The sequence below is a fragment of the Taudactylus pleione genome, unplaced genomic scaffold (genome assembly GCF_031769625.1).
Source record: "Taudactylus pleione unplaced genomic scaffold, aTauple2 ptg000313l, whole genome shotgun sequence".
Lineage (NCBI taxonomy): Eukaryota > Metazoa > Chordata > Amphibia > Anura > Myobatrachidae > Taudactylus > Taudactylus pleione.
Genome location: NW_028284714.1, coordinates 4,636,091 through 4,661,721, shown reverse-complemented (window position 1 = coordinate 4,661,721; position 25,631 = coordinate 4,636,091). Strand labels below are relative to the sequence as shown.

The following is a 25,631-nucleotide window of genomic DNA, read 5'->3' as shown; positions in this document are numbered from 1 at the left end:
TCAGCACGAAGACTAAAAAACCCAGTGTTGGAGCACACATATTTATACCCCCCAGGAATAGACAAAACAATAGAGACGTTTGTTGCTGATGCTATTGGTACCCACGGGGGATCCTTCTGTTACAGAGCATTTAACAGGCTGGTTCAAATAGACTCACCCAGCCTCTAACAACTGGGGGTCTCTGCCCTCCCGCCCCCTGCAACATCATAACAGTTAATACATTTTGTTGCATGAAGTCTCTGCGGTCCATAACTCGAGAATGCATGGTGCGATCTCCCCACCGATATCACCGGAATACTGTGGAAAGAGTACGTATCAGGACAAAACCAAACACGGCTTTCTTAGCATGTATAAAACCTTAGTTATCAAATATGCTTATTTCACAGCATTTATACTAACTGAACAAACTTAAATCTTATACCTTAAAGCTAATGTAACCTTGTAAGTGAATATGTAATGTGTGAGTGTACGGGGTTTGATATGAAGATGCTAGTTAACTGGGGACAGATGTGTGCGCATTTAGCTACTAAACGTTGTTTTCATTCGGGGTCTTGTGCATTTGCTAATATGCGACTAGTTAACAGCGCTATTATGCGTATTATTGTGTATATGAGAAATGATGGAAGATGCAATCGCATGATGCTAATAGTATTATCGAGACATGTACTCAAATGTAAGTTTATCTAAAATGGCGCTTAGGCGGCCATTCGCAAAATGGTGTCATGCGATCTCATTTCCAAGATGACGTTGCTACGATTCAATTTTAAACTGAACTTGTCTCAGCCAATTACTCAGCTTCAACACAGGGTTGAGTTATGGTGGTGGCGCTTCGGTTTAGGCCTCGCTTGGTGGAAAAGAACAACACTTGGAGTTACTTTATGTTAATAGGCTTAGTGGGTGCGCTCTCATTAAAGTGGAGTAAGGCGACAGCCATTTGTCCTGGACAGGAAATGGCTATACCACCTGGACCGGTGGTTGAAGGTAAAGGAGAGTTGATCACCAATGCTTGGCTTGTGTGTGTGTTTGTTTGAGCTGTTTGGTTGTTATTGTCCTGTGCGTTCTTTTTTGTGCCATCACTATTATTCATATTAACTTATAGTCTAAAATTTAATGATTTGTCAAAAAGAAATTTGACAAAATATTTAAACGCCAACACTGTTGTCTGTGTCTTTATTCTTAGAAGTTAAATTACATTGTATTTAAGAAGGCTGTTATATGGTAACATGATAATACACGTTAGTGAGTTTAGTAAGCCCAAAGGATGACATGTACACATGAGGGACATTAAGCCACAAGTGTTTTGAGTGTAGCCAGTTTAATAAAATGTTGGATATTGCCCCTTTTAGTTTAGCTGGTCTTATGCAGCCAATGAATGTTTCATAGGGAGTGGTCTAAGAGTATTTAATGGAGTGGTGTGTGTAAATCTTCCTCTTTGTTCCAGTTTTTCCCACCCTCCCTCCCTCTTTTTGTTTTTTGTTTATTGAGTGTATGATGGTTGGTTTGGTGGTTGCGGAAAAGAACGACACTTGGAGTTACTTTATGTTAATAATTAGGCTTAGTGGGTGTAAGGCGACAGCCAATTGTCCTGGACGGGAAATGGCTCTACCACCTGGACAGGTAGTTGAAGGTAAAAGAGAGTTGATCACCAATGCTTGGCTTGTGTGTGTGATTGTTTGAGCTGTTTGGTTGGGTGGAAAAGAACAACACTTGAAGTTACTTTATGTTAATAGGCTTAGTGGGTGCGCTCTCATTAAAGTGGAGTAAGGCGACAGCCAATTGTCCTGGACAGGAAATGGCTATACCACCTGGACCGGTGGTTGAAGGTAAAGGAGAGTTGATCACCAATGCCTGGCTTGTGTATGTGTTTGTTTGAGCTGTTTGGTTGTTATTGTCCTGTGCGTTCTTTTTTGTGCCATCACCATTATTCGTATTAACTTATAGTCTAAAATTTAATGATTTTTAAAAAATAAATTTGACAAAATATTTAAACGCCAACACTGTTGTCTGTGTCTTTATTTTTAGAAGTTAAGTTACATTGTATTTAAGAAGGTTGTTATATGGTAACATGATAATTAGGGGTGTGCACCGGCCACTTTTCGTGTTTTGTGTTTTGGTTTTGGATCTGGATCTTTCTTCGTGTTTTGGATCTGGATTGGTTTTGCCAAAACCACCCTTCCGTGTTTTGGGTTCTGGGTTTTGTGTTTTGGATCTGTATTTTTTTTAAAAAAAGCATAAAAACAGCTAAAATCACAGAATTTGTTGGTTTCTCTGCTCCTATGCTATTATTAACCTCAATAACCTTAATTTCCACTCATTTCCAGTCTATTCTGAACACCTCACAATAGTGTTTTCATGTCCAAAAGGTTGCACCGAGGTAGCTGGATGACTATGCTAAGCGACACGAGTGGGCGGCACAAACACGTGACCCATCTAGGAGTGACACTGCAGTGGCAGACAGGATGGCAGTTAGAAAAACTAGGCCCCAAACTGTACATAATGCAAAGAAAAAAAAGAAGTGCAAGATGGAATTGTCCTTGGGCCCTCCCACCCACCCTTATGTTGTATAAACAGGACATGCACACTTTAACAAATCAATCATTTCAGCGCCAGGGTCTGCAACACAACTGTGGCTGAAATGATTGGTTCGTTTGGGCCCCCACAAAACAAGCTGGCAATTAATGTGTCCCTGCACAAACTGGCTCTACAGAGGCAAGATGTCATCCTCATCCTCCTCATCCACCGATTCCTCACCCTCTTCAGAGTGTACATCCTCATCCTCACAAAGTATTAACTCGTCCCCACTTGAATCCACCACCACAGGTCCCTCTGTACCTTCTGGAGGCTGGTCTCCCTGGAAGAGCTGATAATTCATTTTGATGAACATCATCTTCTCCACATTCTGTGGAAGCAACCTCCTACGCCTTTCGCTGACAAGGTTCCCGGATGCACTAAACACTCTTTCGGAGTACACACTGGAGGGGGGGCAACTCAGGTAAAATAGAGCCAGCTTGTACAGGGGCCTCCAAATTGCCTCTTTTTCCTGCCAGTACAGGTATGGACTGTCTGACATGCCTACTTGGATGCTGTCACCGATGTAATCCTCCACCATTCTGTCAATGGTGACAGTATCATATGCAGTGACAGTAGACATGTCAGAAATTGTTGCCAGGTCCTTCAGTCCGGACCAGATGTCCAAACTTGGTCCTGCCTGCCCTGCATCACCGCCAGCGGGTTGCTTAGGATACCTAAGTTTTTTCCTGGCAGCCCCAGTTGCGGGAGAAAATGAAGAAGGAGCCGTTGACGTGTCATGTTCCGCTTCAGCTGACAGTGTGTTCACCAGCAGGTCTTTGCACCTCTGCAGGCTTGTGTCGGCCAGAAAGAGAGACACCACATAGGCTTTAAACCTAGGATCAAGCACGGTGGCCAAAATGTAGTGGTCTGATTTCAACAGATTGACCACCCTGGAATCCTGGCAAAGCGAATGAAGGGCTTCATCCACAAGTCCCACATGCCGAGCGGAATCGCTCCGTCTTAGCTCCTCCTTCACTTTCTCCAGCTGCTTCTGCAAAAGCCTGATGAGGGGAATGACCTGACTCAAGCTGGCTGTGTCTGTACTGACTTCACGTGTGGCAAGTTCGAAGGGCTGGAGAACCTTGCACAACACGGAAATCATTCTCCACTGCGCTTGAGTCAGGTGCATACCCCCTCCTTTGCCTATGTCATAGGTGGATGTATAGGCTTGTATGGCCTTTTGCTGCTCCTCCATCCTCTGAAGCATATAGAGGGTTGAGTTCCACCGCGTCACAAGCTCTTGCTTCAGGTGATGGCGGGGCAGGTTCAAGAGTGTTTGCTGGCGCTCCAGTCTTCGGCACGCAGTCGCTGAATGGCGAAAGTGGGCAGAAATTTTTCGGGCCACCCAAAGCGTCTCCTGCACGCCCCTGTCGCTTTTCAGAAAATTCTGCACCACCAAGTTTATTGTGTGAGCAAAACATGGGACGTGCTGGAATTTGCCCAGATGTAATGCCCGCACAATATTGGTGGCGTTGTCAGATATCACAAATCCCCAGGAGAGTCTAAGTGGGGTAAACCACTGGGCGATGATTTCCCTCAGTTTCTCTAAGAGGTTGTCGGCGGTGTGCCTCTTACTGAAACCGGTGATACACAGCGTAGCCTGCCTTGTAACGAGCTGGCGTTTCTGAGATGCTGCTACTGGTGATGCTGCTGCTGTTGCTGCGTAAGGTGATACATCTACCCAGTGGGCTGTCACAGTCATATAGTCCTTAGTCTGCCCTGTTCCACTTGTCCACATGTCCGTGGTTAAGTGGACATTGTGTACAACGGCATTTTTCAGGACACTGAGGACACTTTTTCTGACGTTTCTGTACAGTCTCGGTATCGCCTGCCTAGTGAAGTGGAATCTAGACGGGATTTGGAACCAGGGACACACTACCTCCATCAATTGTCTAAATCCCACTGCACTAATGGCGGATACCGGACGCACGTCTAACACCAACATAGCAGTCAAGGCCTCAGTTATACGTTTTGCTTCAGGATGACTGCTGTCGTACTTCATCCTCCTCGCTAAGGACTGTTGGAGGGTCAATTGTTTAGTAAAAGTAGTGGTGTTCCTACTTCCTCTCTGGGATGATGAACGACTCCCAGCAGCAGCAACAGCAGCAGCGGCAGCAGTAGGCGTAGCAATGCAGGATCCTCCAGAGGAATCCCGGATAGGAGAGTCAGTCATGCCAGTGACATGGCCTGCAGGACTACTTCCGATCCTGACTAAGGAGGAAATTGACGAGGAGGGAGTTGACGGTGTGGTTTGCAGGCGCTTGGATACAACAGGACAACGGGATTTAGGTGTCCCTGGACTGCTTACGGTCTTAGCCAAAGTTTCTGAACTTGACAGTAACTTTTTATGAACGCGCTGCAGGTGCCGTATAAGGGAGGATGTTCCTAGGTGGTTGACGTCCCTACCCCTACTTATTTCACCTTTACATATGGTACATATGGCAAGACAGTTGTTGTCCGGATTTGGATAGAAATATTGCCAGACCAAAGAGGTGGAATGTTTGGTCTTCTGCCCAGGCATGACCGTGATGGGCTTTTTCATCCCACGGACAACAACTGTCTCCCCCGGAGCCTGATTTAAACAAACCACATCACCATCAGAATCCTCCTCGCCAACTTCCTCCTCAGCGCCAGCTACACCAGTATCCTCATCCTGTTGTACTTCAACAGTGACATCTTCAATTTGCATATCAGCAAGTGGACTGTGGGTGCTCCTTTCAGCACTTGCAGGGGGCGTGCAAATGGTGGAAAGAGCCACCTCTTCCCGTCCAGTGCTGGGAAGGTCAGGCATCGCAACCACCACCACACTTGGACTCTCCTTGGGGATTTGTGATATCTTCTTAGAAAGCACAGTTCTTCGCTGTGCTTTTGCCAGCTTAACTCTTTTGATTTTTTTAGTGGGAGGAGGGCTTCCATCATCATGTGAAGCTGAACCACTAGTCATGAACATACTAGGCATCGACCTTAGCCGTTCCTTGCCACTCCGTGTCGTAAATGGCATATTGGCAAGTTTACGTTTCTCTTCAGCTGATTTAAATGTCTTTTTCAAGGTCATTTTCCTGAACTTTGCCATTTGGGATTGTATGTGCCCTCTACTATGACATTGGGCATCGGCCTTGGCAGACGACGTTGATGGCATGTTATCGTCTATGTCATGACTAGTGACATGACTAGCTTCAGCACTAGGAGGAAGTGGTTCTTGATCTTTCTCTATTTTATTTTTATCGGAGAAAGTTTGGTCGTCCATTTATGTTATATCGATTTGATATATACGTGCGGCTAAACACAGAAAATAATTTTTTTTTTGGTTTGGACTGGAGTGTACTTTGGGGGTTACAGCACCCTTTAACGGTCAAGCCAGCCGGCCCTTTACTTATGACACAGGCGCACTCTTGGCACTACTTTGTTGATGCACGTGCAGCTACTGCGCACACAATTCACAAACACAGAAAATAATTTTTTTTTTGGTTTGGACTGGAGTGTACTTTCGGGGGTTACAGCACCCTTAACGGTCAAGCCAGCCGGCCCTTTACTTATGACACAGGCGCACGCTTGGCACTACTTTGTTGATGCACGTGCGGCTACTGCGCACACAATTCACAAACACAGAAAATAATTTTTTTTTTGGTTTGGACTGGAGTGTACTCTCGGGAAGTTACAGCACCCTTAACGGTCAAGCCAGCCGGCCCTTTACTTATGACACAGGCGCACGCTTGGCACTACTTTGTTGATGCACGTGCGGCTACTGCGCACACAATTCACAAACACAGAAAATAATTTTTTTTTGGTTTGGACTGGAGTGTACTTTCGGGGGTTACAGCACCCTTTAACGGTCAAGCCAGCCGGCCTGTTACTTATGACACAGGCGCACGCTTGGCACTACTTTGTTGATGCACGTGCGGCTACTGCGCACACAATTCACAAACACAGAAAATAATTTTTTTTTGGTTTGGACTGGAGTGTACTTTCGGGGGTTACAGCACCCTTTAACGGTCAAGCCAGCCGGCCCTTTACTTATGACACAGGCGCACGCTTGGCACTACTTTGTTGATGCACGTGCGGCTACTGCGCACACAATTCACAAACACAGAAAATAATTTTTTTTTTGGTTTGGACTGGAGTGTACTTTCGGGGGTTACAGCACCCTTAACGGTCAAGCCAGCCGGCCCTTTACTTATGACACAGGCGCACGCTTGGCACTACTTTGTTGATGCACGTGCGGCTACTGCGCACACAATTCACAAACACAGAAAATAATTTTTTTTTGGTTTGGACTGGAGTGTACTTTCGGGGGTTACAGCACCCTTTAACGGTCAAGCCAGCCGGCCCTTTACTTATGACACAGGCGCACGCTTGGCACTACTTTGTTGATGCACGTGCGGCTACTGCGCACACAATTCACAAACACAGAAAATAATTTTTTTTTGGTTTGGACTGGAGTGTACTTTCGGGGGTTACAGCACCCTTTAACGGTCAAGCCAGCCGGCCCTTTACTTATGACACAGGCGCACGCTTGGCACTACTTTGTTGATGCACGTGCGGCTACTGCGCACACAATTCACAAACACAGAAAATAATTTTTTTTTTGGTTTGGACTGGAGTGTACTTTGGGGGTTACAGCACCCTTTAACGGTCAAGCCAGCCGGCCCTTTACTTATGACACAGGCGCACGCTTGGCACTACTTTGTTGATGCACGTGCGGCTACTGCGCACACAATTCACAAACACAGAAAATAATTTTTTTTTTGGTTTGGACTGGAGTGTACTTTCGGGGGTTACAGCACCCTTAACGGTCAAGCCAGCCGGCCCTTTACTTATGACACAGGCGCACGCTTGGCACTACTTTGTTGATGCACGTGCGGCTACTGCGCACACAATTCACAAACACAGAAAATAATTTTTTTTTGGTTTGGACTGGAGTGTACTTTCGGGGGTTACAGCACCCTTTAACGGTCAAGCCAGCCGGCCCTTTACTTATGACACAGGCGCACGCTTGGCACTACTTTGTTGATGCACGTGCGGCTACTGCGCACACAATTCACAAACACAGAAAATATATTATTTTTTTAGCACTTGGGGGGAGCACCCCTGATGGACAGAGCACCCCCTGGACAACACTACAGCACTCCTTTAGGACTGGGACACTGCACAAGACTTTGGAGTGGACACAGCCCCTATGGAGAACTGACTGCACAACACAGTCCAGCCAGCCCCTATGGACTTTGAAGTAGTGGACACAGCCCCTATTAACAACAGCAGCACAGCACAACACAGCCAGCCCCTATGGACTTTGAAGTAGTGGACAACAGCAGCACTACACTACACTACACAGCCCTAACTCCCACCCTCCCTCTTCACTGTCCACAGCCGAGTGAGAAAATGGCGCCGACGCGGGTACCTTATATAGGATCCCAAACCCGCGAGACTCGGAAGGCGGGATGATGATGTTTTGCCTCGATTTCAGATCCGAGTCAGGCGGGAAAAGTCGAGCCTGACTCGGATCAGACTCGGATCGGGGGGGCTCGGGGGGGTTCGGATTTCAGAAATCCGAACCCGCTCACCCCTAATGATAATACACGTTAGTGAGTTTAGTAAGCCCAAAGGATGACATGTACACATGAGGGACATTAAACCACAAGTGTTTTGAGTGTAGCCAGTTTAATAACGTGTTGGATATTGCCCCTTTAAGTTTAGCTGTTCTTATGCAGCCAATGAATGTTTCATGGGGAGTGGTCTAAGAGTATTTAATGGAGTGGTGTATGTAAATCTTCCTCTTTGTTCCAGTTTTTCCCACCCTCCCTCTTTTTGTTTTTCGTTTATTGAATGTATGATGGTTGGTTTGGTGGTTGCGGAAAAGAACGACACTTGGAGTTACTTTATGTTAATAATTAGGCTTAGTAGGTGTACTCTCATTAAAGTGGAGTAAGGCGACAGCCAATTGTCCTGGACGGGAAATGGCTCTACCACCTGAACCAGTGGTGGAAGGTAAAAGAGAGTTGATCACCAATGCTTGGGCTTGTGTGTGTGTTTGTTTGAGCTGTTTGGTTGTCATTGTCCTGTGCATTCTTTTTCGTGCCATCACCAATATTAGTATTAACTTATAGTCTAAAATTTAATGATTTGTCAAAAATAAATTTGGCAAAATATTTAAACGCCAACACTGTTGTCTGTGTCTTTATTCTTAGACGTTAAGTTACATTGTATTTAAGAAGGCTGTTATATGGTGCCACGATAATACGTTAGTGAGTTTAATGCACATGTTGTGGACATTAGTTTAGCTTTAGACGTAATGTCGCTGAACAGCTTGCCATTCTTTCTTTCTGCTACCATACTTATTTGATTATTTAACTTTAATAAAATGGTTGACCAATTTTAATGGCATTTACTGTGTCTGTGTCATTATTTTTAGTTAAGTTTATAGGTTGTTTCTTTAAGCATTAAGGTTAAGTGTGGGGGTCCTGCAATCTCACATCTGCTGATAGGGAGTTTATAGAGAATACAGGGCATTTGTTGTATTGATCCTTACACAATATAAATGGATTTATTCCAAGTATCCCAAGATGTATGAGAATGTATATCAAGTATTTCTTGGTAGAACCTCTAAATTCTGTGTGAATATGAGTGCTCATATTACAGTTTCAGAAGCCCTAATCTATAGATCAAATGACAGGCATCCTGTAAGCCAAAGGAGGAAAGGCAAACATTGGAGAAAAGGTACACTAGGGGGAGAGTACAGGTGGCCTGGGGATAGAGGAGAATAAGTTTATCAGGGAATGGAGGAGGTGAGATGAAAACGGAGGGGAGGAGTGAGCTGGGAGGGGTGAACAGGGAATGGAGGAATTGCAATTTGGGGTGGAGGGGAAATCATCAGGGAGAAGGTGAGCTGGGGTGAGGATCAGAGGAGATGTGAGCTAGTTAGGCGAGTTGGACATTGCCCTGCTGTAGACAGAGGCTGAAGAAGATTGCTGCAAAGTAAGAGTGAATCAAAGAGCTCTGTCCCAATAAACAAAGCTGTTTGCAGAAAAGAACACTAACTAAATCCATTAATCTGTAACTGATCCATTCTTATTAAAGAGATTGGAGAACATAAAGACAGCGGCTGTGTGAGAGAAACAGTTGAAAAGACACTGTTGAAAAAGGCTGGCACGATTCCTAACTCTAATCTATGGAGGCAGAAAGCATGAAAATACTATCTGCAAAAGTTTCAGCTGCGTCTCCTCCGTCTTCTAACATCATTAATGAAACAGAAGATATAGGTGAGTGAGAGTGTTGCCACTGCCATATTGTGACCACAAAATAGAGTAAGTGAGTGAGAGTGCTGCCACTGCCAGTGTGACTCCCCCAAATAGAGTAGGTGAGTGAGAGTGCTGCCGCTGTCATAGTGACCCCCAAATAGAGCAGATGAGTGAGAGAGCCGCCACTGCCATAGTGTGACCCCCAGATAGAGTAGGTAAGTGAGAGTGCTGCCACTGTCATAGTGACCCCCAAATAGAGTAGGTGAGTGAGAGTGCTGCCACTGCCATAATGTGACCACCAAATAGAGTAGGTGAGTGAGAGTGCTGCTGCCGCTGTCATAGTGTGACTCCCAAATAGAGTAGGTGAGTGAGAGTGCTGCCACTGCCATAGTGACCCCCAAATAGAGTAGGTGAGTGAGAGTGCTGCCACTGCCATATTGTGACCACCAAATAGAGTAGGTGAGTGAGAGTGCTGCCACTGCCATAGTGACCCCCAAATAGAGTAGGTGAGTGAGAGTGCTGCCGCTGTCATAGTTTGACCCCCAAATAGAGTAGGTGAGTGAGAGTGCTGCCAGTGCCATAGTGACCCCCAAATAGAGCAGATGAGTGAGAGAGCCGCCACTGCCATAGCGTGACCCCCAAATAGAGTAGGTGAGTGAGAGTGCTGCCGTTGCCATAGTGTGACTCCCAAATAGAGTAGGTAAGTGAGAGTGCTGCCACTGTCATAGAGTGACCCCCAGATAGAGTAACTGCCAAATATAGTGGGTGAGTGAGAGTGCTGCTGCTGCCATATTGTGACCCCCAAGTAAAGTGGGTGAGTGAGAGTGCTGCCACTGCCATAGTGTGACCCCCAAATAGATTAATGTAGGTGAGTGAGAGTGCTGGTGCTGCCATAGTGTGACCCCCAAACAGAGTAGGTGAGTGATAGTTCTGCCGCTGCCATAGTGTGACCCCCAAATAGAGTTGGTGAGTGAGAGTGCTGCTGCTGCTACTGCCATAGTGTGACTCCCAAATAGAGTAGGTTAGTGAGAGTGCTGCCGCCGCTGCCATGGTGTAACAGAGTAGGTGAGTGAGAGTGCTGCCGCTGTCATAGTGTGACTGCCAAATAGAGTAAGTGAGTGAGAGTGCTGCCACTGCCAGTGTGAGTCCCCTAAATAGAGTAGGTGAGTGAGAGTGCTGCCGCTGTCATAGTGTGACTCCCAAATAGAGTAGGTGAGTGACAGTGCTGCTGCCACTGCCATAGTGTGACCCCCAAATAGAGTACTGTAGGTGAGTGAGAATTCTGCCGCTGCCAAAGTGTAATCCCCAAATAGAGTAGGTGAGTGAGAGTGCTGCCACGCCATAATGTGACCCCTAATTAGAGTACTGTAGGTGAGTGAGAGTTCTGCTGCTACCAAAGTGTAACCCCCAAATAGAGTAGGTGAGTGAGACTGCTGCTGCTGCTGCCATAGTGTGACCCCCTAGTAGAGTAGGTGAGTGAGAGTGCTGCTGCCACTGCCATAGTGGGACCCCCAAACAGAGTAGGTGAGTGAGAGTGCTGCCACTGCCATAGTGTGACCCCCAAACAGAGTAGGTGAGTGAGAGTGCTGTCACTACCATAGTGTGACCCCAAATTAGAGTACTGTAGGTGAGTGAGAGTTCTGCTGCTACCAAAGTGTAACCCCCAAATAGAGTAGGTGAGTGAGAGTGCTGCCGCTGTCATAGTGTGACTCCCAAATAGAGTAGGTGAGTGAGAGTGCTGCTGCCACTGCCATAGTGTGACCCCTAATTAGAGTACTGTAGGTGAGTGAGAGTTCTGCTGCTGCCAAAGTGTAATCCCCAAATAGAGTAGGAGAGTGAGAGTGCTGCTGCTGCCATAGTGTGACCCCCAAATAAAGTAGGAGAGTGAGAGTGCTGCTGCCGCTGCCATAGTGTGACCCCCAAACAGAGTAGGTGAGTAAGAGTGCTGCTGCCACTGCCATAGTGGGACCCCCAAACAGAGTAGGTGAGTGAGAGTGCTGCCACTGCCATAGTGTGACCCCCAAACAGAGTAGGTGAGTGAGAGTGCTGCTGCCACTGCCATAGTGTGACCCCCAAATAAAGTATGTGAGTGAGAGTGCTGCTGCTGCTGCCATAGTGTGACCCCCAAACAGAGTAGGTGAGTGAGAGTGCTGCTGCCACTGCCATAGTGTGACCCCCAAACAGAGTAGGTGAGTGAGAGTGCTGCTGCCACTGCCATAGTGTGAACCCCAAACAAAGTATGTGAGTGAGAGTGCTGCTGCCGCTGCCGTAGTGTGACCCCCAAACAGAGTAGGTGAGAGTGCTGCCACTGCCATAGTGTGACCCCCAAACAGAGTAGGTGAGTAAGAGTGCTGCTGCCACTGCCATAGTGTGACCCCCAAACAGAGTAGGTGAGTGAGAGTGCTGCCACTGCCATAGTGTGACCCCCAAATAGAGTACTGTAGGTGAGTGAGAGTTCTGCTGCTGCCAAAGTGTAACCCCCAAACAGAGTAGGTGAGTGAGAGTGCTGCTGCTGCCATAATGTGACCCCCTAGTAGAGTAGGTGAGTGAGAGTGCTGCTGCTGCCATAGTGTGACCCCCAAACAGAGTATTTGAGTAAGAGTGCTGCTGCCACTGCCATAGTGGGACCCCCAAACAGAATAGGTGAGTGAGAGTGCTGCCACTGCCATAGTGTGACCCCCAAACAGAGTAAGTGAGTAAGAGTGCTGCTGCCACTGCCATAGTGGGACCCCCAAACAGAGTAGGTGAGTGAGAGTGCTGCCACTGCCATAGTGTGACCCCCAAACAGAGTAGGTGAGTGAGAGTGCTGCTGCCACTGCCATAGTGTGAACCCCAAACAAAGTATGTGAGTGAGAGTGCTGCTGCCGCTGCCGTAGTGTGACCCCCAAACAGAGTAGGTGAGAGTGCTGCCACTGCCATAGTGTGACCCCCAAACAGAGTAGGTGAGTAAGAGTGCTGCTGCCACTGCCATAGTGTGACCCCCAAACAGAGTAGGTGAGTGAGAGTGCTGCCACTGCCATAGTGTGACCCCCAAATAGAGTACTGTAGGTGAGTGAGAGTTCTGCTGCTGCCAAAGTGTAACCCCCAAACAGAGTAGGTGAGTGAGAGTGCTGCTGCTGCCATAATGTGACCCCCTAGTAGAGTAGGTGAGTGAGAGTGCTGCTGCTGCCATAGTGTGACCCCCAAACAGAGTAGGTGAGTAAGAGTGCTGCTGCCACTGCCATAGTGGGACCCCCAAACAGAATAGGTGAGTGAGAGTGCTGCCACTGCCATAGTGTGACCCCCAAACAGAGTAAGTGAGTAAGAGTGCTGCTGCCACTGCCATAGTGGGACCCCCAAACAGAGTAGGTGAGTGAGAGTGCTGCCACTGCCATAGTGTGACCCCCAAACAGAGTAGGTGAGTGAGAGTGCTGCCACTACCATAGTTTGACCCCCAAATAGAGTACTGTAGGTGAGTGAGAGTTCTGCCGCTGCCAAAGTGTAATCCCCAAATAGAGTAGGAGAGTGAGAGTGCTGCTGCCGCTGCCATAGTGTGACCCCCGAACAGAGTTGGTGAGTAAGAGTGCTGCTGCCACTGCCATAGTGGGACCCCCAAACAGAGTAGGTGAGTGAGAGTGCTGTCACTGCCATAGTGTGACTCCCAAACAGAGTAGGTGAGTGAGAGTGCTGCCACTACCATAGTGTGGCCCCCAAATAGAGCAGGAGAGTGAGAGTCCTGGTGCTGCCACAGTGTGACCCCCAAATAGAGTAGGTGAGTGAGAGTGCTGGTGTTGCCATAGTGTGACCGCCAGAGTTGGTGAGTGAGAGTGCTGCTGCTGCTACTGCCATAGTGTGACCCCCAAATAGAGTAGGTGAGTGAGAGTGCTGCTGTTGTCATAGTGTGACTGCCAAATAGAGTAGGTCAGTGAGAGTGTTGGTGCTGCCATAGTGTGACCCCCAAATAGAGTAGGTGAGTGAGAGTGCTGGTGCTGCTATAGTGTGACCCCAAACAGAGTAGGTGAGTGAGAGTGCTGCCACTGCCATAGTGTGACCCCCAAACAGAGTAGGTGAGTAAGAGTGCTGCTGCCACTGCCATAGTGTGACCCCCAAACAGAGTAGGTGAGTGAGAGTGCTGCCACTGCCATAGTGTGACCCCCAAATAGAGTACTGTAGGTGAGTGAGAGTTCTGCTGCTGCCAAAGTGTAACCCCCAAACAGAGTAGGTGAGTGAGAGTGCTGCTGCTGCCATAATGTGACCCCCTAGTAGAGTAGGTGAGTGAGAGTGCTGCTGCTGCCATAGTGTGACCCCCAAACACAGTAGGTGAGTAAGAGTGCTGCTGCCACTGCCATAGTGGGACCCCCAAACAGAATAGGTGAGTGAGAGTGCTGCCACTGCCATAGTGTGACCCCCAAACAGAGTAAGTGAGTAAGAGTGCTGCTGCCACTGCCATAGTGGGACCCCCAAACAGAGTAGGTGAGTGAGAGTGCTGCCACTGCCATAGTGTGACCCCCAAACAGAGTAGGTGAGTGAGAGTGCTGCCACTACCATAGTTTGACCCCCAAATAGAGTACTGTAGGTGAGTGAGAGTTCTGCCGCTGCCAAAGTGTAATCCCCAAATAGAGTAGGAGAGTGAGAGTGCTGCTGCCGCTGCCATAGTGTGACCCCCGAACAGAGTAGGTGAGTAAGAGTGCTGCTGCCACTGCCATAGTGGGACCCCCAAACAGAGTAGGTGAGTGAGAGTGCTGTCACTGCCATAGTGTGACCCCCAAACAGAGTAGGTGAGTGAGAGTGCTGCCACTACCATAGTGTGACCCCCAAATAGAGCAGGAGAGTGAGAGTCCTGGTGCTGCCACAGTGTGACCCCCAAATAGAGTAGGTGAGTGAGAGTGCTGGTGTTGCCATAGTGTGACCGCCAGAGTAGGTGAGTGAGAGTGCTGCTGCTGCTGCTGCCATAGTGTGACCCCCAAATAGAGTAGGTGAGTGAGAGTGCTGCTGTTGTCATAGTGTGACTGCCAAATAGAGTAGGTCAGTGAGAGTGTTGGTGCTGCCATAGTGTGACCCCCAAATAGAGTAGGTGAGTGAGAGTGCTGGTGCTGCTATAGTGTGACCCCAAAATAGAGTAGGTGAGTGAGAGTGCTGGTGCTGCTATAGTGTGACCCCAAAATAGAGTAGGTGAGTGAGAGTGCTGGTGCTGCTATAGTGTCACCCCCAAATAGAGTAGGTGAGTGAGAGTGCTGGTGCTGCTATAGTGTGACTCCCAAATAGAGTAGGTGAGTGAGAGTGCTGGTACTGCCATAGTGTGACTCCCAAATAGAGTAGGTGAGTGAGAGTGCTGGTACTGCCATAGTGTGACTCCCAAATAGAATAGGTGAGTGAGAGTGCTGCTGCTGCAGTAGTATGACTCCCAAATAGAGTAGGTGAGTGAGTGCTTGTGCTTCCATAGTGTGACTCCCAAATAGAGTAGGTGAGTGAGAGTGCTGGTACTGCCATAGTATGACTCCCAAATAGAGTAGGTGAGTGAGAGTGCTGGTGCTGCCATAATGTGACCCCCAAATAGAGTAGGTGGGGTATATTTACTAAAGTGCGGGTTTTTATAAGTGGAGATGTTGCCCATAGCAACCAATTAGATTCTAGCTATACTGTTCTAGATGGAGCTTGATAAATATTAAGTAGAATCTGATTGGTTGCTATGGACAACATCTCCACTTCTAAAAACCCGCACTTTAGTAAATATACCCCGGTGTTGCTGCTCCCATAGAGTAGGTGAGTGAAATTTAATTTATTCACTAATACTATACCACAAAGTAAAGGATACTTTTCATTAAGCATTCATTGGGCTCGATTCAATTCAGTGCAATGCTGGATGTGGTGGGTAATGCCATCTACAAATGGAGTTACCCTATAGAAGCCTTTGGGCCTCTATTCAGAGAGTGCTGTGAGAGGGATCCAATCCGATCACTCCCAGCACCCCCTGCGGTACGTGCATCCTTCTGTGCTTGCTCAGAGGAATGCCAGAGGGACTCCTGGGTCACAGACCCGGAAGTCCCTTATTCGCAAAGGATAACTCTTACCAGGAGAGCTGTCCTTTGTGATTTTGTTCATGCATACCGGCGTAATTAACACCTGCATGCATGCGAAGTGTGGTGGGATGGGGCACATCCCGAATGCAATGCATCATGCATCCCGCCCATCATGTTTTATGTCAATTGGGCTGTAACAGTGTAAAAGTGTGATGAAGGACTACAATGTTTACATGCATGTTTTCCACTGCCCATTTATTTGTAGCGTTGCAATATCTAATTAATTAGCTTGGTTTGACCTGAAATACTACAATATTTCCATAAGTAGAGCATATAAAACATTTGGAGCTAAACCTTTCATGCAGCAATCGGCACTGATAAAATGCTTCTGTTACCAAAGGGGCAAATGTTATTTTGTATCTGAGGTCTCTGGTAGAAAGGTATACCCTAGCACTGATTTATAATGTTCATGAACTATCCTGTGTTATATTGTATCTGAGGTGTCTGGTAGAAAGGTATACCCTAGCACTGATTTATTCGGTTCATGAACTATCCTGTGTTATATTGTATCTGAGGTCTCTGGTAGGAAGGTATACCCTAGCACTGATCTATAATGTTCATAACTATCCTGTGTTATATATATCTGAGGTCTCTGGTAGAAAGGTATACCCTAGCACTGATTTATTCGGTTCATGAACTATCCTGTGTTATATTGTATCTGAGGTCTCTGGTAGGAAGGTATACCCTAGCACTGATCTATAATGTTCATGAACTATCCTGTGTTTTATATATATCTGAGGTCTCTGGTAGGAAGGTATACCCTAGCACTGATTTATACGGTTCATGAACTATCCTGTGTTATATTGTATCAGAGGTCTCTGGTAGAAAGGTATACCCTAGCACTGATTTATGCGGTTCATGAACTATCCTGTGTTATATTGTATCTGAGGTGTCTGGTAGGAAGGTATACCCTAGCACTGATTTATACGGTTCAGGAACTATCCGGTGTTATATTGTATCAGAGGTCTCTGGTAGGAAGGTATATCCTAGCACTGATTTATAATGTTCATTAACTATCCTGTGTTATATATATCTGAGGTCTCTGGGAGGGAGGTATACCCTAGCACTGATCTATAATGTTCATGAACTATCCTGTGTGATATTGTATCTGAGGTGTCTGGAAGGAAGGTATACCCTAGCACTGATTTATGCGGTTCATGAACTATCCTGTGTTATATTGTATCTGAGGTGTCTGGAAGGAAGGTATACCCTAGCACTGATCTATAATGTTCATGAACTATCCTGTGTTATATTGTATCTGAGGTGTCTGGTAGGAAGGTATACCCTAGCACTGATTTATACGGTTCAGGAACTATCCGGTGTTATATTGTATCAGAGGTCTCTGGTAGGAAGGTATACCCTAGCACTGATTTATAATGTTCATGAACTATCCTGTGTTTTATATATATCTGAGGTCTCTGGTAGGAAGGTATACTCTAGCACTGATTTATAATGTTCATGAACTATCCTGTGTGATATTGTATGAAGTCTAATTACCTCCATAGTAGTGTGGTTAGAAACCCTCAAGAATTAGAAATGTTATCTATCATTTTTTATCGATGCATATAACATTCGCAACAATAAGAATTTACTTTATTTTATTTAGCTATTTATCAAACTACTCTGATAAGAACCCATCCTAGTGAAGTTTAAATACTGTTGTAAAATAATAGCATATGTTTTTTATTGTACTGCTGGGTACAGACCTGACTTGCCTACAATGGATGCGTGACCGTTGGGTATAGGCTAGTGGAGAGTGAGCTGAAAAATGTGCAGTCATGCAGCCTGAAGGTGACAAAGGCTAATGCTACTGTATTTAAAAATGGTGTTAACTATTAGGGCCAATGGTGTTAACTATTAGGGCACAGCTTTAGCGATCCAACAGAAGGACCACTGCAGATATCTCTGATATCTGCTATAGTACCCTTATCATAAATAGTCCCCATATGTAAATAATGTGGCACCTACTTTAAAAAAAATAGGCCACTCAAACTTTGTATGTAAATTCCTTATAGGATAGAACCATACTTGCCTACCCCTCCCCCCCCCCCGGAAGTCGTGGGAGGTTTCCGATTCTTCAGGTAAGGGTAGGTACTTCTCCCGAATTCTACATACTTCCTAGTCAAGTGGGCAGAATGGGGAAAATATTACTGTGTATCACCGGGTTCGCGCATTGGGGCGGGGCCTAATGATGCAATTCTATGGGAATCTCGTCATTAGGCCCCACCTCCTCTTGTAGATATCCGGCTGTTGCGGGTAATTCCAGTGAGGGGGCGGGGCTTAATGACAAAACTCGACCAGCCCCGCTCCCAACTCCGCCCACCTGCTTCTCCTCTCCAGGCTTCTCCCAGGGAGGAGAAATCAAAAGTCGGCAACCCTGGATAGAACCCAAAGTCTAGTATAAGCTATTAGATGCAGGGCTGCCAACACTCTGCCGGGCCCAGTTACAGGAAGGTGGCCCGAAGTAAAGTATCTGCGGCGGTCGATGAGTGGCGGGGGTTGGGGGTTTGGGCAGCAATGGTTTGGGCTGCAGGACCCGTGCCCCTCCCACAGGCCCGAGTAAATAGTACCTGCCCCACCCCCCTCGGCACGCCAGATTAGATGTACTGTAGGGTGAGGTTTAGAGTTGATGCTGTCAAAGGAATTGCAAATTAATGTGCTGTTTATTACTAACTGTGCAGTCCAGACGGATATACAGGTAGTGCCCTGTCCAGAAAATACCCTTCTATTGGGGACGGGTACAGTATTCTAAGCCTTTCCCTCTCCCTACCATAACCCTCCCCGATGCCTGTCCATAACCTCCCCCCCAGTGCCTAAACCAAACCTCCCCCTCCCTGCACCCTAAACCTAACCCTCCCCTTAGTGCCTAACGCTAACCCTCCCCCCAACCCCGCTACTTACTTTCGGGATTCCGGTGGTCGGGATGCCTGCGCCGGAATTCTGACAAGTGTTAGGATTCCGGCGCCGGCATTATGAGCACCGGAATCCCTACGGTTGGGCTACTGACCACATCTCCTCTATTGTCTTTACTGGGAAAATAAGTGGCAGGTAATCTAAATGGCAAAATTAATTTAAGTAGTAAAACATAAAAAATTTCTACTTTAGTGACAAAAATAGAAAATCAGTAAAAGACAAAACAAACATTAAGTGCAATATGCAGGGCTATTTTCCTGGAAAAATAGGTACAGCAGGAACTATAGAAAAACAATTTTATGTTTATATATATAAATATATATATATATATATCCGTATGTATATGTAGATATATATATTTCAAAATATAAATATATATACAAACAGTATATATATATTATACATATATATATATATATATATATATATATAGTATTTAGAAAAGATGGCACTCAAGGGACTTTAAATTAAAACATCTTACTTTATTTATTAATCATTTTATTATTATTATTTTATGGATAATACTGACGAATATAGATATGGATATATGGATAATACTAATGATATTATCATTAGCATATAGTCCATACTTACCTACTCTCTCGGAAGTGTTGGGAGGCTCCCGAAATTTCGGGGAGCCCCCCACACCCTCAGAAGAGTATCCGGATCTCCTGCATCCCGCCCACTTCCTAGTGAAGTGGGCAGGATGTGGAGATAAATGGCGGGAATCACGGCATAATTTCCGTGAATCGCGTTCCGTATGGAGGGGGTGGGTCTCAATTATAGAAACCGAGTCATTTAGCCCCACCCCCTCCTCACGCTCTTGCGATTTGCGTCAGTTTGCTGTGAAGGGCTGATACTAGCATTAGCATATATTCACAATCGCATGTTTGTACACCAGGGGAACGGCTGATACTAGCATTAGCATATAGTCACAGACGCACGCTTGTACACCAGGGGAAGGGCTGATACTAGCATTAGCATATAGTCACAGACGCACGCTTGTACACCAGGGGAAGGGCTGATAGTAGCATTAGCTTATAGTCACAGACGCACGCTTGTGCACCAGGGAAAGGGGCTGATAGTAGCATTAGCATATAGTCACAGACGCACGCTTCTACACCAGGGGAAGGGCTGATACTAGCATTAGCATATAGTCACAATCGCATGTTTGTACACCAGGGGAAGGGGCTGATAGTAGCATTAGCATATAGTCACTGACGCACGCTTGTACACCAGGGGAAGGGCTGATACTAGCATTAGCATATAGTCACAATCGCATGTTTGTACACCAGGGGAAGGGGCTGATAGTAGCATTAGCATATAGTCACTGACGCACGCTTGTACACCAGGGGAAGGGCTGATACTAGCATTAGCATACAGTCACAGATGCACGCTTGTACACCAGGGGAAGGGCTGATACTACTAGCATTAGCATATAGTCACAGATGCACGCTTATACACCAGGGGAAGGGGCTGATACTAGCATTAGCATATAGTCACTGACGCACGCTTGTACACCAGGGGAAGGGCTGATACTAGCATTAGCATATAGTCACAATCGCATGTTTGTACACCAGGGGAAGGGGCTGATAGTAGCATTAGCATATAGTCACTGACGCACGCTTGTACACCAGGGGAAGGGCTGATACTAGCATTAGCATATAGTCACAGATGCACGCTTGTACACCAGGGGAAGGGCTGATACTAGCATTAGCATATAGTCACAATCGCATGTTTGTACACCAGGGGAAGGGGCTGATACTAGCATTAGCATATAGTCACAGATGCACGCTTGTACACCAGGGGAAGGGCTGATAGTAGCATTAGCATATAGTCACAGATGCACGCTTGTACACCAGGGGAAGGGCTGATACTAGCATTAGCATATAGTCACAGACGCACGCTTGTACACCAGGGGAAGGGCTGATACTAGCATTAGCATATAGTCACAGACACACGCTGGTACACCAGGGGAAGGGCTGATACTAGCATTAGCATATAGTCACAGACGTACGCTTGTACACCAGGGGAAGGGCTGATACTAGCATTAGCATATAGTCACAATCGCATGTTTGTACACCAGGGGAAGGGCTGATAGTAGCATTAGCATATAGTCACAGACGCACGCTTGTACACCAGGGGACGGGCTGATAGTAGCATTAGCATATAGTCACTGACGCACGCTTGTACACCAGGGGAAGGGCTGATAGTAGCATTAGCATATAGTCACAGACGCACGCTTGTACACCAGGGGAAGGGCTGATACTAGCATTAGCATATAGTCACAGACACACGCTGGTACACCAGGGGAAGGGCTGATACTAGCATTAGCATATAGTCACAGACGTACGCTTGTACACCAGGGGAAGGGCTGATACTAGCATTAGCATATAGTCACAATCGCATGTTTGTACACCAGGGGAAGGGCTGATAGTAGCATTAGCATATAGTCACAGACGCACGCTTGTACACCAGGGGAAGGGCTGATAGTAGCATTAGCATATAGTCACTGACGCACGCTTGTACACCAGGGGAAGGGCTGATAGTAGCATTAGCATATAGTCACAGACGCACGCTTGTACACCAGGGGAAGGGCTGATACTAGCATTAGCATATAGTCACAGATGCACGCTTGTACACCAGGGGAAGGGCTGATAATAACATTAACATATAGTCACTGACGCACGCTTGTACACCAGGGGAAGGGCTGATACTAGCATTAGCATATAGTCACAGACACACACTTGTACACCAGGGGAAGGGCTGATACTAGCATTAGCATATAGTTGCAAATACGACTACGGCAATAGACACTAAGGCCTGTATTCAATTTGGAGCAAAAAGCCGAGATCAGCAAAAAAGTTTAGCCGATGACGTCATTTTGCCAGGCGGAAAAGTATTGCCGTAGTCAATTTCACAGAAGTCCGCCTAGGCGGAAAGTCAATGCAATGTAATAGGCGAAAAAGTTTCGCCTATGAATAGCGGGCGGAAAAAATGTGCAGAATTGGGGTTTTGGGGTAAAACATTGCGGGAACCCCCGTGCAGTCTTAAGACAGCCCCCCAAAAGTAAACTGCGTCAAAATTAAAAAAGAAAAAACAAACACTTAAGAACATCCCAAAATATCACTTTCATTTTGGGGGCAAAAAAAAAAAAGTTGGGGACAAAGTTAAAAACTAGTGAACTAGACTCCAGGGGGGTCCCCAAGTATGCCCTAGGTGTTTTTCTCATTGCTGGTGCTTGCAGCAGGTGGATTTTTCAGGTTTTTTAAAACTTAAATTTAGCTACTTTTAAAGATGGTGACCCCCATTTTCAAGTACCCCAAATTTGCTGGGATAAGAAATTTTCAGCATAAAAAAACCTCCTGAATACTATTCTTCACCACTTATGCAAAAATGCAATTTAGCAGCTATTGAGCCCGTTTAAAAACACCAAATACCTTCAGCAAGCCAAATCGGGGTACCATAGGGAACCCCCATGTCAGAGCATCGTTTGGGGGGTGTCAGGCTGATTTCCCCAAATCTGACATGACTTTCCGCTTGTTTCAGTTTCACCGGCTCCCGTTTTCGCATACTTTCAAATTGAATACGGGGATAAGTGGGCATGCACACGATACTTTTCCGCCTCCAAAACAGGCGAACTAGGCGGAAAGTCCGGGAGGCGAAAAAGTATCGCTGGTGCGAGTCAAGTTGAATACAGCTCTAAAGCGGTGCAGTAGCATGTGACTCAGGGGGTCATTCAGACCCGCTCGCGAGCGCAGGACGCTCGCAAGCGGGACGATGTTCCCCCAATGCGCATGCGCACGACTGAGGGAGCTCCGTCGTGCGCATGCGCGAGACCCGAATAACGACGGCCAAGCCGTTGTTATGGGTCTCCCACTAAAGGGGGCGTGCTGTCGATGGTGACTGACAGCATGCCCCCTTTAGTGGTCCGGCCCCACTGACATCACTAGTGATGTCAGTGGGAGTGATTTTGGCTCTGATAGAGCCAAAATCACTCCATTGCTTGCGGCAACGAGACCCTACCACAAGGGTCTCGTCGCAAGCCTGATGGTCGCGATGGTCTTGACCATCGCGACCATCTTTTTGGCCGCTCGCATATGCTGTGGGTGGTCACCCACAGCTATGCGAGCGGCCAGGAGGCCGCTCCATTTTAAGGTAGGAGGGCACTGATTCAGAGCGAGCACTCTGGTCAGAGCGTCCGGCTCTGAATCAGGCCCTCAGCTCCCATATGTCTATTTTCACAATTTTTTTTACTAGTTTTACAAATAGAATGGCTAGTTTAATAGCGGCAATATACTGAGCCATGTATACAACTGGCTTGTTTAAGAGTACTGTACACATGCAAACTCTACTCATACCTCACAAGCAGCCATAAAAACAAATATTGTGTACAAAAGTGGTCATGACATTGCTCTCTGAGGAAATACATTTGTAAATAGTTTGTTCATTTCGCCATTTTGTTATCTATATCTGCATACCAGCAGCCAGCCATAATAAATGTACATAGCTAGTAACAGCAACTGACCTTCCCATTCTACTGACTATAGCCAAATGCTGTGTGTGTCTTGAAGAGATCATTTACATGTACATGCACAGAATTACAGGCAGAATTACCTCAGAAGGCAACAAAATTAGCTCTAGCACAACGCTACATACACAGTGTTACAGTTTGCTCTTGACCGGCATTATGTATAATGATCTGTGTATGTGTACATAATATATGTGTGCTCGTGTCTGTGTGTGTCTGTGTACATGAACGTGCATGCCTCAGATTTATATCTGTTCTCTGGACTATGAGGTAGTGAATATTACTCTCTGCTGATTGCCCTATTTTCAGCAGAGTCATTGGGCCTGATTCAGACCCACTCGCGAGCGGCTGTACGCTCGCAAGTGGGTCGATGGTCTGCACTGAGCATGCGCACGACGGAGGGAGCTCCGTCGTGCGCATGCGCCAGACACGACGAGCGAAGGACTTTCCTTCGCTCGTTGTGTCCGATCAAAGGGGGCGTGCTGTCAATGTTGATTGACAGCACGCCCCCTTTGGTGGGCGTGCCGGGGGCGTGCCTCCCTGACGGGGGCGTTCCCACGGGAACGCCTCCCGTCAGAAGCCGGCCCACTGACATCACTAGTGATGTCAGTGTGAGTGATTTTGGCTCTGATAGAGCCAAAATCACTCCGGAGCTTGCGGTTGAAAACCTCAACCGCAGGCTCCGGCTCGCAATTTCGATGGTCGCGATGGTCACGACCATCGTGACCATCAAAATGCACGCTCGTATAGCCTGTGGGTGGTGACCCACAGCTATACGAGCGTCCAGGAGGACGCTCCATGAAAAAGGAGCCCGGCCCTCATGCAGAGCGTGCGCTCTGCTCAGAGCGTACGGCTCTGAATGAGGGCCATTGTCTCCTGCCCGCAGTCTATCACATGATCCCATTCTATTAGTATTACACAGCTTCATTGTCTGTGCAAAGCAACAAGGCAAAGTCATAATTACTAAAATTGGCTACAAGTGGATTAGTGCTAATGTTGTATTTGTATTCCTTTTGCTTCTTATGTCAAATTACTATCCTTAGCATTTCCTACAGAACAGCCCATCAGTGTTCATAGAAAGCATTAAAGCAGGCATCATTTCAACATGTTTATGTAATACGTATGTACAATAACAGGCTGCATGCAGTGTATATCATAGATGGTGTGTATTTCTTATTTCAGAACAAGGACCAATCCTATGGCGCAGTATTGGATGTTTCCTACTTACAGTCATTATTTCTGCCCTGCTGTGGGGTTGTGGTACCCACATCGCATACGTTACAGTGCAGGATGGATGGGATCCAGTGTTCCTAGCCTGGCTTTGCAGTGTTACATCCGCCCTGGCCCCTGTGCTGTGCCGTATTGTGTTGTGGGGACATGGCAAGCAGAGTACCAGGTAAATGTCAGTGATGATGCACAGTACATCTTAACTGTGTATGCATATACAGGTTGAGTCTCCCATATCCAAAATGCTTGGGACCAGGGGTATTTTGCATATCGGAATATTCCGTATTTTGGAATATTTGCATAAAATAATGAAATGGGACCCAAATCTAAACACAGAATGCTTTTATGTTTTATATCCACCTTATACACATAGCCTAAAGGTAATTTGGCTGGGCTGTGTAGTGTAGTGTTGTGCTGTGCTGTGCTGTGCTGCACTGCTGTTGTCCATAGGGGCTGTGTCCACTCCTCCAAAGTCCATAGGGGCTGGCTGTGTTGTGCTGTGCTGCTGTTGTCCATAGGAGCGTTGTCCACTCCTCCAAAGTCCATAGGGGCTGGCTGTGTTGTGCTGTGCTGCTATTGTCCATAGGGGCTGTGGCCACTCCTCCAAAGTCCATAGGGGCTGGCCGTGTTGTGCTGTGCTGCTGTTGTCCATAGGGGCTGTGTCCACTCCTCCAAAGTCCATAGGGGCTGGCTGGACTGTATTGTGCAGTCAGTTGTCCATAGGTGCTGTGTCCACTCCAAAGTCCTGTGCAGTGTCCCAGTCCTAAAGGGGTGCTGTAGTGTTGTCCAGGGGGTGCTCTGTCCATCAGGGGTGCTCCCCCCAAGTGCAAAAAAAATATCTATTTTTTCTGTGTTTGTGAATTGTGTGCGCAGTAGCCGCACGTGCATCAACAAAGTAGCGCCAAGCATGCGCCTGTGTCATAGGTAAAGGGCCGGCTGGCTTGTCCGTTAAAGGGTGCTGTAACTCCAAAGTGCACTCCAAAAAAAAAATATATATATATTTTTTTGTGTTTGTGAATTGTGTGCGCAGTAGCCGCATGTGCATCAACAAAGTAGCGCCAAGCGTGCGCCTGTGTCATAGGTAAAGGGCCGGCT

The 25,631-nt window shown here is 46.8% G+C and overlaps 1 protein-coding gene across 1 annotated transcript in view; it reads left to right on the top strand.

Annotated features, from left to right (window-relative positions):
- Nucleotides 1-9,751: 9,751 nt before the first annotated feature.
- Nucleotides 9,752-25,631, top strand: part of LOC148510699 (solute carrier family 35 member F3-like) — a 75,836-nt gene continuing 59,956 nt past the window's right edge. The window contains exons 1-2 of the mRNA XM_088442498.1: nucleotides 9,752-9,827; nucleotides 24,492-24,705. Coding sequence (XP_088298624.1) covers nucleotides 9,752-9,827; nucleotides 24,492-24,705 — 290 coding nt within the window. The remainder of the gene's footprint in view (nucleotides 9,828-24,491; nucleotides 24,706-25,631) is intronic.